A 14,354-nucleotide genomic window follows, 5' to 3' on the forward strand; every position below is an offset into this window, starting at 1 on the left:
GTGTTCGAACCACAGTGACTCTCTCTTGAACAGGGGCTGAGACCAACTGGGCTGCATTTCAAGGAGGTTAAGGCACTCTTAGTCACAGGACGAGACAGGAGGTTGGCACAAGATACAAGTCATAAAGACCTTGCTGATAAAACAGACTGCAGTAAGGAAGCCAGCCAAAACCCACTAAAACCAAGATGGCAATGAGAGTGACCTCTGGTTGTCCTCACACTCCCACCAGCACCATGATAGTTTACAAATGCCATGTCAACGTCAGGAAGTTACCCTATATGGTCTAAAAGGAGGAGGAAACTTCAGTACTGGGAACTCCCTACCCCTTTCCCAGAAAACTCATGAATAATCCACCCCTTGTTTAGCATATAATCAAGAAATAACCATTAAAATGGGCAACCAGCAGCCCTTGGGGTTGCTCTGCCTATGGAGTAGCTATTCTTTCGTTTCTTTACTTTCTTATTAAACTTGCTTTCACCTTAAAAATAAAAAAAAAAAAAGAATGTCTGTATATCTGTGACTCACGAGAAGAGGTCAAAATATCAACATTAACAAAAGTTTGAAAGAAGCTGCTTCCCATCCTCAAGGATGATTTTGAGGGTTTAAGACTTTAGTGAAGAAAGAAGCTGCAGATGTGGTGGGAATAGCAAGAGAACTAGAAGTAGAAGTGGAGCCCGAAGATGTGACTGAATTGGTGTAATCTCATGATATAACTTGAACAGGTGAGGAGTTGCTTCTTAATGATGAGCAGAGAAAGTGATTTCTTGAAATGGAATCTAATACTGGTGAAGAGGCTGTATACGTTGTTGGAATAACAAAAAAGGATGTAGAATATTACGTACACTTCACTGACAAAGCAGCAGCGGGGCTTAAGACAACTGACTACAATTTTTGAAAGAAGTTCTACTGTGGGTAAAATGTTATCAAACAGCATTGTGTGCTACAGAGAAATCTTTCACGAAGTAAGAGTCAATAGCTGTGGCAAACTTCACTGATGTCTTATTTTAAGAAAATGCCATAGCCACCTTCAGCAACCACCACCCTGATTAGTCAGTAGCCACCAACACTGAGGCAAGACCCTCTACCAGTAAAAAGATTATAACTCACTGAAAGACTATGACTCAGATAATTGTTAGAATTTTTTAGCAAAAAAGTATATTTTAATTGAGGCATGTATTTTTTATACATAATGCTATTGTACACTTAACAGACTATAGTATAGTATACACATAACTTTTGTATACACTGGGAAAGTAAAATATTTGTGTGACTCACTTTACTGTGATATTAGCTTTATTGTGGTGGTCTGGAACAAAACCAGCAGTATCTCTGTATCCATTTCAATATTGTTTCTATGGAAAATGTCTTCTGCGTTCTAGGCCAACAATTCACAAATAAGCTGATTTTTTTCTTTGGTTTTGAGACAGGGCCTTGCTATGTTGCCCAGGCTGGAGTGCAGTGGCATGATCACGGCTCATTGCAGCCTTGACTTCCTGGGCTTGTGTGATCCTCCCATCTCAGCAACCCAAATAGCTGAAACTATAGGCACACGCCACCAAGCTTGGCTAATGTTTTTATTATTTGTAGAGATGAGGTCTCACTATGTTGTCCAGGCTGGAGCAGAGTGGCACAATCTCAGCTCACTGCAATCTTTGCCTCCCAGGCTCAAGCCATCCTCCCACCTCAGCCTCCTGGGTGGCTGGGAGTAGAGGTGCACACCACCACACCCAGATATATATATATATTTTTTTGGTAGAGATGGGGGTTTCACCATGTTGCCCAAGTTGGTCTCAAACTCCTGGGCTCAGGCAGTCTGCCCATCTTGGCCTCCCAAAATGTTGGGATTTCAGACATGAGCTACCATGCCCAGCCAGCTTTCAATTTAAAATACATCATATGACTGACAACTTATATCACAAATCTTTCTACTCCAAGAATTCCTTACCTTCCAAATCTCTAATTATATATGTAAATAAACCAGAGAAAGAATTCTTATAATTTTCAGAAGAGAGCTGCAGCTTTACCTTAAATATGATGACAATGGGTATATCTTCTGACAAAGTATTATGCCTCAAATAAAACCGTCCTTGTTTCACAGCCATATTGGTTCTGCTTTTTTTCTCATGGGTAGAGCTATGAGTAAATACAAGTTGGTTAAACTGCATCCCCACTTAGTTTCAAGCTAATAACATGCAATAGCAATGATCATTAATCAACAAGGGTCAACTGATCAACAACAATGACAAGGTCCTTTCTAGTAAGTACTTTAAAAAGACAATCCCTTTCCTGCCCAGCTGCCACTTCTGTGAACATTTAAAAACACGATACATTTTTCTTTGACTTTGAGATTATGATGGAAGTTCTGTGTGTGAATGAGTGACAATTACTTTCTGACCAACTTCACTTTGACTCCACCTGAATTACTTTGATCCAGTGTAGAGCATATATACAAGGCCAATTTTATAATATGGGCCTTAACCATAAAGAGGAAATTAAAAAGAAATGAATTTATGTGAGTTTTTAAACTAGTAATTCAACAAAACATACCCACAGTCTTGGTATATAGTAAAGTCAAAAGAAAGGAATATCCTTCTATTGGTATCTATGTTAGTTATAAAATTTCTAATGGATTTCAAAGCATTTTAAAAGCTCTAATCAACCACATTAGTAACACACACAGATTACCTGCTACCATGCATTGTTACCCACATTACTTATATTAGCTCTAATCTTCTACATAGTCAAACTTTGAAGTATTCTCTCAAAATCACATAGGAGGAAACCAAGACTTAGAGAAGTTAAGTAACTGCACGTTCCAGTGCCTCATATCTAGAAAACAAAGGCTTTAGGATTCAAATTCAAATTGAAATTGCCCTGGCTCCAAAGTTATAGATAGTGGGAAGACATGGACTGTAGAATTAACTGTATCTGGGTTCAAAGGCTATCTACCCCTTACGGTCAAGGTACCCCTGAGTTTAAGGCCTGTTAGTTGTAAAATGGAGATGTTAACAGGACCACTTATCTTGGAAGACTGAGGTGACAAATAATATGTCTAGTATTTTGCCTGGCTGCTAGTAAGTACTTAACGAATGACCATCATTGTTAACTGCCTCTCCATCAGAAAGAAAAGTTAACTCTGGGTTAATCAGTTCGTTGTAGGTTATCAAACGGGAAACTACTACACTCTGACATCCTATCTATGCCACAAATCTTTCTATTCCCAGAACTCATTAACCTCCACATTTCAAATTACACATGAAAATAAAAAGTTAAAGAAGCCTCGAAAGGGACACTGTTGTAAAAATGAGTACACTGTGAGAGAGGCTGGTCTAGAAAACTAACAATAGGGTGCTAAGTCCATAATATAGGTCATTCAGTATTAGGGGTCAAATAGTCCCTGATCATACTGCTGCAGGAATACACAAGTAAATGGTAAAAGGCTAAAAAGGAGCATGAAAAACTGAAGAGTTGTTTTATATTTTTTCTCTTTAAAAATCTCCTTTCATGTTCTATAAGCTAAGATAAAATTCAGCTTAAACAGTGACTTTTCAAATGATGTCTCAGACTCCCATCACTGAAATTTTAAAATCAATACCCTATGCTTCCAGACTTTCATAATAAATTGAATGCAGATAGCTTAAATATTACAATGCCTGCTTTTAGAGGGTAATAACTGGCTCCCTCTGTATTGAAAGATAGCCATTTAGGACTAATTGAATGACCAATATTTTTTAAGGACACCATCTCTGCTTTTCATACCTCGTAACTGAAGCTCCAACGGCCCCTTTTCTATCAGCCTCCACGATGATCCTGTTCTTAGACAGCTGCTCTTGGATAAGAATAACTTTTTCTACTCCTTTAACAATGAAGTAGCCACCTACCCAAAGGAAACAAGAAAAATTTCATCATTTATTCCTCAACCAGTGCTGATTTAGTAATGACAGGAATCTTGTGAATCAGATTACCTTTTCTACTGCTTCATGGCACTGGCTAATGCTTGATTCAAAGGGGTTTGCTGATTTTATTTTATTTTTTGAGAAAGGATCTCCCTCTGTTGCCCAGGTTGGAGTGCAGTGGCACAATCATAGCTCACTGCAACCTTGAACTCCTAACCTCAAGTGATTCGCCCGCCCCAGTCTCCCGAGTAGCTAGGACTACAGGCATGTGCCACCACGCCTAGCTAATTTTTAAATTTTTTCCAACAACAGGGTCTCACTGTGCTTCTCAGGCTGACTCGCTGTCTTAAGCTATCCTCCCGCCTCAGCCTCTCAAAGCGCTGGGATCATAGGTATGAGCCATTGTGCCCATCTGATATTGTTTTATGGACTGAAGATCAGTATATGATTTTATACAAATAAGCTATATTTGTATAAAATCTTGAGGACAGGAAATATATCTTATTGGTCTATGAAAAATCACCAGCCCCTAACATATGTAGAAAGTGAATGAAAAAACAAGTTAAAAAAATTAGTTGTCAGAGCTCTTAAGTACAAGTGTAACTGACAATTTTCAGTGTAAACTGAAATTTACTCTAAGTTTTCTAACAAATCAGTGATAATGGTAGATTAAGATTAGGTTTCCAAATAATATTGCATATTCGAAAAAATTCATGCATCATCATGTATTTTTTTTGCACACAATTCAGAGTAGGATAAAGTAATACTTCATTTTATACCTGCAGAATATAAGCAAAAACAATATAACATATTCGACTTATGCAACATTCTGTTATAGTCTAGAAAAGTCATGTTCTTCATTAACTTCTTTCCAAAACTTCTGGGATTCTACAACAATGTAACTTTACAGGAATAAGATTAAAGCAACTATAAGTTCAAATAAATCAATGTGAAATATGAGTTAAAGAATTAAGAGAAACTTCCGAATTAAGAGAAACTTCCTGTTAAGTTCTAAGTTTGAAATTTTACAAAAGAAATTGCCTAGAAATAGGCACAAAAATACAATTTTTAAAAATGTAAACAAAAAAATACTTTCATCTCCCCTAGGCTTTACTGCATTTAAAACAGCCTGAAGTGAAATACTTGAGCCTGAAGTGAGATACTTGATTTTTTTTCAACCAGGCAAGGCCAGTAACTATGGAAGATTATTCTTGAATATTTAGGCATACCAAAAGAAACTGCTGGGCAAAGATAGAAAAGACTGACAAATCATGGCAATAAACAAGAATGTGGCATATTAAAGTCTTAAGTCTGAAATAAAAGAGGAAACAGTATGTCTTTGAGAAATACAGACTAATAGGGCTGGGCACAGTGGTTCACACCTGTAATACCAGCATTTTGGGAAGCTAAGGTGGATGAGTCCAGGAGATCAGCCAGGATGACATAGCAAAACACCATCTCTACTAAAAATACAAAAATGAGCTGGGCATGGTGGCACAAGCCTGTAGTCCCAGCTATTTGTGAAGCTGAGGTGGGAGGACTGCTTGAGATCCCACCACTGCACTCTAGCTTAGGTGACAGAGTGAGACATTGTCTCAAAAAAAAAAAAGGAAAAAAAAAAAAAAAAAAGAAATACAGACTAATAGCATAATGCTAGATAAAGCTAGAGACAAATTTCTGGGTGTTTTGTGAACAAGTTCACCATAAAGTAGAAAAGCTGGCACTGTTTTTGAGACAAAATGTTAAAACGACAGCAGCAGCAGAATCAAAGAATAAGGAAAGTGGGGCAAATCCAAGACTTCACACATACCTGGATCTAAAGGACATTCATTCAGTTTGGCAAATTCTGCTGGCGTTTTTCCGGTAAGAACACAGTTTGAACTACGTAGCATTATGGGCATTCTGTATAAAATAAAACAAAAGAAAATATCACATGTAGGCTGCCAATGGTAAAAGCTGCAAAAAATACAAATCATGCAGTGCACACACCTCACCAAGGGTCTGTCTATGCACCATGTTAGAAAAGGCAGAGAAATAGCAACTGCATGGAAGCCAAGCAAAACGAAGTATTTTCTCAGGCATGCTGCTTGTCTAGTACAGACGATAAAAACTCAGGTTGGGTGCAGAGGCTCATTCCTGTAATCCCAGCACTTTGGGAGGCCAAGGTGGGTGGATCATATGAGGCCAGGAGTTCGAGAGCAGCCTGGCCAACATGGTGAAACCCCATCTCTACTAAAAATACAAAAAATTAGCTGGGTGTGGTGGTGTGTGCCTGTAGTCCCAGCTACTCAGGAGGCTGAGACAGGAGAATCGCTTGAACTTGGAGGTGGAAGTTGCCATGAGCCGGGATCGCACCACTGCACTCCAGAGCGAGGCTCTCTCAAAAAACAAAACAAAAAACCAAAAACCTCAAATGTTTGGTTTAAACTTTGCATACAGCTTTAGTTAGAGTCAGAAATGACAGCAATACTTCCTTCACGGAAGACAAAGTGATTTTCATCGGTTACTTGGCAATAGCACAACGCATCCAAGTGTAAGTAACAACAGGCTATGAAAACTAACCAGGCAGTCTGGAAAAAGAACGAAGCAAAACTTACTAGAAATGGAAATTTTAAGCACTGACTTAAAAATGTAGAAACAGGTTGGATAATAACAGATTTGATATTGCTGAAGATATAATTACTGGGCTGGAAAAGACATCTGAAGAAATTACTGAGAATGTATTTCAGAAAGACATAGAGATGGAAGATATGAAAGAGAGTTTAAGAGTCAGGGAAGGATAGACAGAGAGTGACTAATAAACATCTAACCAGACTTCTAGATGGCGAAAATACACAGAATGGGTGAGAAGTCCTATTCAAAGAGATAATAGCTGTAAAGTTTTAAAGATACATGAAAGACACAAATCCTCACAGTAACACCTGCACAAGATAAATAAAAGGAAAGCTACACCTAAGCATATCACAGTCAAGATACTAAACACCAAAATTAGGTAAGATTTAAAACCCAGCCAGAAAAAAAGGGAGGCTACCAAAAAGGAAAGATACACAATAACTTCACAACAACCAATGACACAGAGCAATGTGCTCAAAGTGCTCAGAGAAAGTAACTGCCAACCTCGATTTGTGTATTCTGCTAAGTATTCACTCAGAATGAGGTCAACATAAAGACATTTCCAGACAAAAACTGAGAGAAGTTACTAATGTACTAATAGGCCCTCGCTAATAAATTTGTTAAAAATATCATCTTCAGGAAGATGGAAAATAAACACTAACCAAAAGTCTGACGTGTAAAAATATATGGTGAGCAAAGAAAATGGAAACTAACGTGTGCGGATATAAACAAATATTAACTTCATAAGACAATAACCATTTCTAATTCATAGGTTAAAAAACATGACAGGGAGGCTGGGCGCAGTGGCTCACGCCTGTAATCCCAGCACTTTGGGAGGCCGAGGTGGGCGGATAACAAGGTCAAGGGAATCGAGACCACCCTGGCCAACGTGGTGAAACCCCGTCTCTACTAAAAACATAAAAAATATTGGCTGGGTGTGGTGGTGCGCGCCTGCAGTCCCAGCTACTCAGGAGGATGGGGCAGGAGAATTGCTTGAACCTGGGAGGCGGAGGGTGCAATGAGCCAAGATCGCGCCACTGCACTCCAGCCTGGGCAACAGAGCGAGACTCCATCTCAAAAAAAAAAAAAAAAAAAAAAAAAAAAACATGCCACGAATGGTGGCTCATGCCTGCAATTTCCAATGCTTTGGGAGACCGAGGCGGGTGGATCACTTGAGCCCAGGAGCTCGAGACCAGCCTGGGCGACATGGCAAAACCCTGTCCCTACAAAAAATACAAAAATTAGCCAGGTGTGGTGGTGCACTTACAGTCCCAGTTACCGGGGAGGGTGGAGGTGGGAGGATCACTTGAGCCCAGGAGGTTAAGGCTGCAATGAGCCTCAATGAGTACACTCAATGAGTGTACTATTGCACTCCTGCCTGGGTGACAGAGTGAGACCGTCTCAAAAAGACCAAAACAAAACAAGATAGATCAAAAATTTGATACAACAAAAGCATGTAAGTCAAAGTGATTGATTTGATCCAACTTAAAAGCTTTCTAAAGTCTTTGTTCTTGCCAGGAGGAGAATAAAGATATTGTTTATTTTTAAGCTTTGTTAAGTATATATTTCAAAATTTCTAAGATAAACATAAACAATCAGAAATACTGTATATGACTTTTAAATCAATTGGGGAAGGGTGAGAAAAAAAAATCTTCCATTACCCAAAAACAAAAATGGAAAAAACTTGAAACATGAAAAGCTAGACAGCTTTAAAATATAGAATAAGTTGACAGATACACATTGAAATATATATGTATATATGTATTATATATATAGCAAATATAAATGAACTAAATTCTCAAGACAATTTTTTAAAAAATGTAGCCATATGCAGTTTACTTCAACTAAACTCAAAACATAAGGACATTTAAGGATTTTTTTTTTTGAGATGGAGTCTCGCTCTGTTGCCTAGGCCGGAGTACAGTGGCACAATCTCGGCTCACTGCAACCTCTGCCTTCCGGGTTCAAGCAATTCTCATGCCTCAGTCTCTCAAGTAGCTGGGATTATAGATGTGCACCACCACACCCAGCCAATTTTTGTATTTTTAGTAGAGGTGGAGTTTCACCATGTTGGCCAGGCTGGTCTCGAACTCCCAACCTCAGGAGATCTGCCCACCTCAGCTTCCCAAAGTGCTGGGATTACAGGTGTGAGCCACTGTGCCCAGCCCATATAAAAGATTAAATAGACAATAATTTTTTTAATGATATGCCATAAATATAACCAAAAGAAAGCAAACGTGGCTATGCTAAGAGCAGACAAAATAAGATTCAAGGCAAAGAATATTACAAGAGATAAAGAAGATAAATGTATAATAATCAAAGGTTCAATTTACTAGGAAGACTTAACAATTCTAAACTATGCACCTAATATCATAGCTTCAAAAAAGCAAAAATACACAAAACCATAAGGAAAATGGACAAATCCACCATCACAGAGGGAGATTTTAACATACCTATTGCAGTAACTGATAGAACAAACAAATCAAAAAGCAACGCAGATACAAAACATCTAAACAACACAATTAACAAGTCTGATCTGAAGGAAAAACACAGACAATGGCACAAAACAACTGGAGAACACCCCTTGTTTCCAAATAAACACGAAACATGTATAGAAACAGGTCTCTACAAAGTTCCAAAAACTGACATAAAGCACCAATTGGGAAATCTTAAGTCTTCAAAATAACTTAGGTTCAAAAGGAAATAGTAATGGGAAGATAGAAATAAGAATACTGTCATTTTACATCAAGGGAAATGAACACACTGACTAAAGTTATGTAATACGACATGAAGATATAAGAATATTACAGTTACTACAGTAACCAAAAAGAGAATTAAAAACAAGAAGGAAAATTTGGAAGAGGAAGGGAGAAGCAAAGTAGGTGACACAGGTAAGCTAAGCCACATCCCATATATCAGGAGGCAAAACATAATGTTTACAGTTAACGTATCAAGAAATAGAGGTCAAAGCATCGCATTTAAAGTTACGGATATTGGCCATGCATGGTGGCTCATGCCTGTAATCTCAGCACTTTGGGAGGCCGAGGCGAGTGGATCACATGAGGTCAGGGGTTTGTGACCAGCCTAACCAACATGGTGAAACCCGTCTCTACTAAAAGTAAGAAAAAATTAGCCAGGCTTGGTGGCAGGCACCTGTAATCCCAGCTACTCAGGAGGTAGAGGTGGGTGAATCACTTGAACCTGGGGGGCAGAGGCTGTAGAGAGCAGAGATCATGCCACTGTACTCCAGCCTGGGCAACAGAGTGAGACTCCGTCTCAAAAAAAAACAAACAACCCCCCCACCGCCCAGCAACACACACACACACACACACACACACACACACACACACACACACACACAAAATAAAGTTATGGATGTAATAACCCCCAGAAAAAAATAACAGAAATAGTCATGAAGTTGGGAATGGGATGAAAGGTGAGGAAGGGAAGGGAGGTTACTGTTTTGAATCAAATGTTTTTATGTACTGTTCGATTTCTAACCAAGTACAACTATAATTTGGATTAAACTAAAATCTTTTTACTCCAAAAAATAAATGAGATTCTATATGTAATTTAGATAATGCACAGTACACATAAGCATTCTAATGACTAGAGGTCATTTTTATGAATGCGGGGCTACCAAACAACATTGCCTATCATAGTATGGCACAAAGCAGGTATTAAACAAATGCTAGTTATAAGCCCCCTCTTTAAACCAGGATTTAAATCATCAATCTTACGAATTTATGTTTTCCTCCAGTTTCTCTTGCCTTTTCTTCACAACAGTCAATCTAGTTTATAATTTAGCTATGGTCCAAAATTTAACTGGACACTAGTATGGTCCATATATAAGAAAGAGAGACGTTCTTATCTTAACGCTGATAGGCCGGGTGCGGTGGCTCACACCTGTAATCCCAGCACTCTGAGAAGTCGAGGCGGGCAGATCGCCTGAGGTCAGAAGTTCAAGACTAGCCTGGCCAACATGGCGAAACCCCATCTCTACTAAAAAATACAAAAATTAGCTGAGTATGGTGGCACATGCCTATAATCCCAGCTACTCAGGAGGCTTAGGCTGGCCAATTATTTGAACCCGGGAGGCAGAGGTTGTAATAAGCTGAGGTCACGCCACTGCACTCCAGCCTCGGTAACAGAGTAAGACTCTGTCTCAAAAAAACAAAAACAAAAACAAGAACAAGAACACTGATAAACAGTCCTGCTAAAACCAAGGTGAATATTTTAATATCTTACTTATTTTTCTAATTGAAGAATGAGGAGAGAAACAATACAAATTACCCCTTCCTTTGAGGGAAGTGTAGAAGGATTTGTTAAACCTGCATGTTCCCATAAAACTCTGGACTTCTAGACCCCTTACCAAATGATGCCATAATTACATATGCCAGTCTTCCCTGACAGCTGTGAATGAAGGTAGCCAATAGGAACCATATTTTGTGTATCTTTTACTCACCTAAGTACTCAGCATCATACATAAGAAGTGATAGGCAGTTGGTATATATTTATTGAACAAATGGATATTTGTTCAAAAGTGCTCTTAGCACTTTTGAGAGGGGGAAAAACACTTGAACAGAAATTATGTGGACTAAGTTTAAAGTCTAATATCATTATTGACCTCATAATATTGTGGGTTTTGTCCATCTCTAAAAGGAGAGTCAATATATTTCCCTAATCAGGAAAGGCAGATTGCAAAAACGCAAGTGGATGCTATCATTTCCAAACTTGTACCAGGCAAATAAGTAATTTCTCCCCTTAAATACTTGCAGATGAGAAAAAGTTAAACTCCAGGAAAACTCAATCTCAGAATATACCTGGAATCCACCAAGGCCTGTCCAAGAGAGTTCACGGAAATGCTATCGTACCTAGTGTTTCCCTAGCAGCTTAGAGTTATAGTAGGAAAGGGAAACATTTTCCTCAACTTTTTAGAAAAGGTTTTACAATTAGTAAATAGTAACAACCATGACTATATGCTGGACATTATTCTAAGTGCTTTACACATGCTGACTCATTGGACCTATGAAACAGGCAGCATTTCTTGCATTTTTCAGATGAGGAAATGGGGTCACATCATGGGACTGGAATCCAGGCAGTGTGGCTCTAATACAGATTTCATTTCTTACCTGCCGATGGGTAAGGCATTGCGGATGATCCTCTGGCTGCCTCGGGTATATTCAATATCCACTGTAATAGGGGCAGAGTATGTCATGTCTCTCAAACGGCACTGAAAGAGAATCAGGAATTTGATAGTTACTGCTCCTTCTCTCTGCAACAGGGTCCTGATCACTTCAAAGTGCTCCTTCTGTAGGAGAAGTATGGCCCACATTGAACTTTAATCCCTTTTTCTCAAAAGAATGTCTCCCCCCTCCTGTTTTTAAATGATCTTTTAAGAGTATATATTAAGGGCAGACTCTGAGTTAAAGCAAACAAGTCCAATTAAAGTAAGGTTCGTAATTACCTCATGAGGGGACACTGGTCTAGTTACATTGAAGCTTTCTTCAACATCAGGAAGCCCAACATAGATATTAAGATATCTGAAAAGCAAATTAGTGTAGTACGAATTATACTTCTTCAAAGATCATAAAAGCAAACAAGCTATTTTCCTTCCAAATACAAAGATTATGTTTTGATAAATGCTTATCTTGCTAAGGATGACAAATTAAATATTAAAATTGGAGATCTTCTTGAAGTGATAGTACATATAGCTTTACAAAGAAGGGAAATATTATCAAAGTATCTTTTAAAAAATACTACAAATCTCTTTACAAAAATACTGCACATACAGCTCCCTAAAAACGATACTTCATGAAAAAGCAAAGTGCAAAGAGTACTGATGATCCGCTATCATTTGTAAAAGAAAGAAGAGGCCATAAAGGCAAAAAAAATAAATACGCTCATTTGTGCAAAAGAAGGATAAAAAGGATAAAGCGAAAACTAATGAGATTGGTTACCTATGGAGAGTGGCTGGGAACAGGGTGGAAAGAACTGGAAGTGGAACAACTATTTTCTGAATATACTTTTTTGTGCAAGTCTAACTCTTAAACCATAATAATGTTTCACATACTGAAAAAACAAAGAAAAGAACTAAAGTAAGTAACATTGGGAGACAATATTGTGATTGGACATTGAGAGGCTAAAGATAAAAAGGACAGTGCACAGATCTTATACTCTAGTAAATTTTATCTCACAGAGACATGAGTTAACAATTCTGAAACTTTATGTATAGTCTAGGATTGAAAAAAAAATTTTTTAATATTGCAGATAATGGGAGCCAGATTTCTCATTATTGGGATAAAAGTTAAATAAGGAAAGGGAAAAGGTTAGAATGAGTCCTGCAGTGCTGAACTGAAATTGGAGGTATCAGTCTGCATGGTTTTTAATATATGCAAAAATGGATAGGATAAAGAAATACAGATGTGTCTGCATGTATGTGCTCATATACATATACATATTTCTGAGCTCTGCCTGCTGAAATCTTAGTGTCCATATCTTGGATTCTAAGTACTATTCTCCAATAAAAGGGAGACTCTAGGGCTCCTTGATTCCCAATCTAGGACAGGGGCATACCAAATGAACTACATCTTACAGTGTGAGAAAGCAAAGGAGTGCTCAAAAAATAATGGTGGCATCATGAAAGGACACAGGAGTCAATCTGAAGGGTCTCCCTATGGTCAAAGCTGAAACAGTCTGAACAACAGAAAAATGACAGTACTGGATATATATATGATAGTACTCATAGAATAAAATAAAACAGGCCGGGCGAGGTGGCTCAAGCCTGTAATCCCAGCACTTTGGGAGGCCGAGACGGGCGGATCACGAGGTCAGGAGATGGAGACCATCCTGGCTAACACTGTGAAACCCCGTCTCTACTAAAAAATACAAAAAACTAGCCGGGCGAGGTGGCGGGCGCCTGTAGTCCCAGCTACTCGGGAGGCTGAGGCAGGAGAATGGCGTAAACCCGGGAGCCGGAGCTTGCAGTGAGTTGAGATCCAGCCACTGCACTCCAGCCCGAGCGACAGAGCGAGACTCCGTCTCAAAAAAAAAAAAAAAAAAAAAAAAAAAGAATAAAATAAAACATCCATAAGTCCAAATTGATATAAATTAATATATAGAGAGATAAGTGAGGGGAAGAGGAAACTGTTCCGTATAGAATTCCAGTATCAATGCAGAAGGAATGATCAAAATAAAGGTTCACCATGAGGTAAGCCCACAATAATAACTGTTATAAGAATCATCAATGTATGCTAAAATTGTTGGTGAAATTATGATGAGAAAGGGTAGTTGCATAGTCTCAAAGAATCTCCCTATAAGACACTTATTAACTACAAAAGGAAAAATAGTAACTTTTCAGTGGAGAAATCTGGAAGATTCTACCTTAACCAAGTGAACAAAGTTAAAATCATCAGTAATAAAACATACTGGCATCTGTAACCCCAATACGAATCAGTGAGAACAACATAAAACATTGCCTCTGTGGTATTCTTGCCAAAAATGTAAAACCCAATCTAATAATGATCACATGTCATACAAACTCAAATTAAAGGAACTTCTACAAATACTGACTAGATTGTTCAAAAGTGTCAATGTCATGAAAGACCAAGAAAGATTGAGGGACTGTCAAAAATTGAGGAGACTAAGGATACAAGACAACTAAACATAACACGGAGCTCTGAACTGATTCCTACACCAGGAAAAGAATATTTGTGAGAAAACATCAAATAAGGTCTACAGATTAGTAGACCACATCATTATCAGTGCTGACTTCCTGGTTTTGATCATTGTGCTATGGTTACGTAAGATGTTAGTATCAGTGAAGGCTTGGTGAAGAATATTGAA

General features: G+C 38.3%; 1 protein-coding gene across 1 annotated transcript in view; it reads right to left on the reverse strand.

Annotated features, from left to right (window-relative positions):
- Positions 1–14,354, reverse strand: part of POLR3B (RNA polymerase III subunit B) — a 144,210-nt gene that overhangs the window by 120,098 nt on the left and 9,758 nt on the right. Inside the window, exons 5-9 of the mRNA XM_010367520.2 lie at positions 11,977–12,052; positions 11,642–11,742; positions 5,707–5,798; positions 3,760–3,877; positions 2,025–2,133 (exon numbers count right to left, since the gene is read on the reverse strand). Coding sequence (XP_010365822.2) covers positions 2,025–2,133; positions 3,760–3,877; positions 5,707–5,798; positions 11,642–11,742; positions 11,977–12,052 — 496 coding nt within the window. The remainder of the gene's footprint in view (positions 1–2,024; positions 2,134–3,759; positions 3,878–5,706; positions 5,799–11,641; positions 11,743–11,976; positions 12,053–14,354) is intronic.

This window comes from Rhinopithecus roxellana, chromosome 10 (assembly GCF_007565055.1).
Source record: "Rhinopithecus roxellana isolate Shanxi Qingling chromosome 10, ASM756505v1, whole genome shotgun sequence".
NCBI classification, from domain to species: domain Eukaryota; kingdom Metazoa; phylum Chordata; class Mammalia; order Primates; family Cercopithecidae; genus Rhinopithecus; species Rhinopithecus roxellana.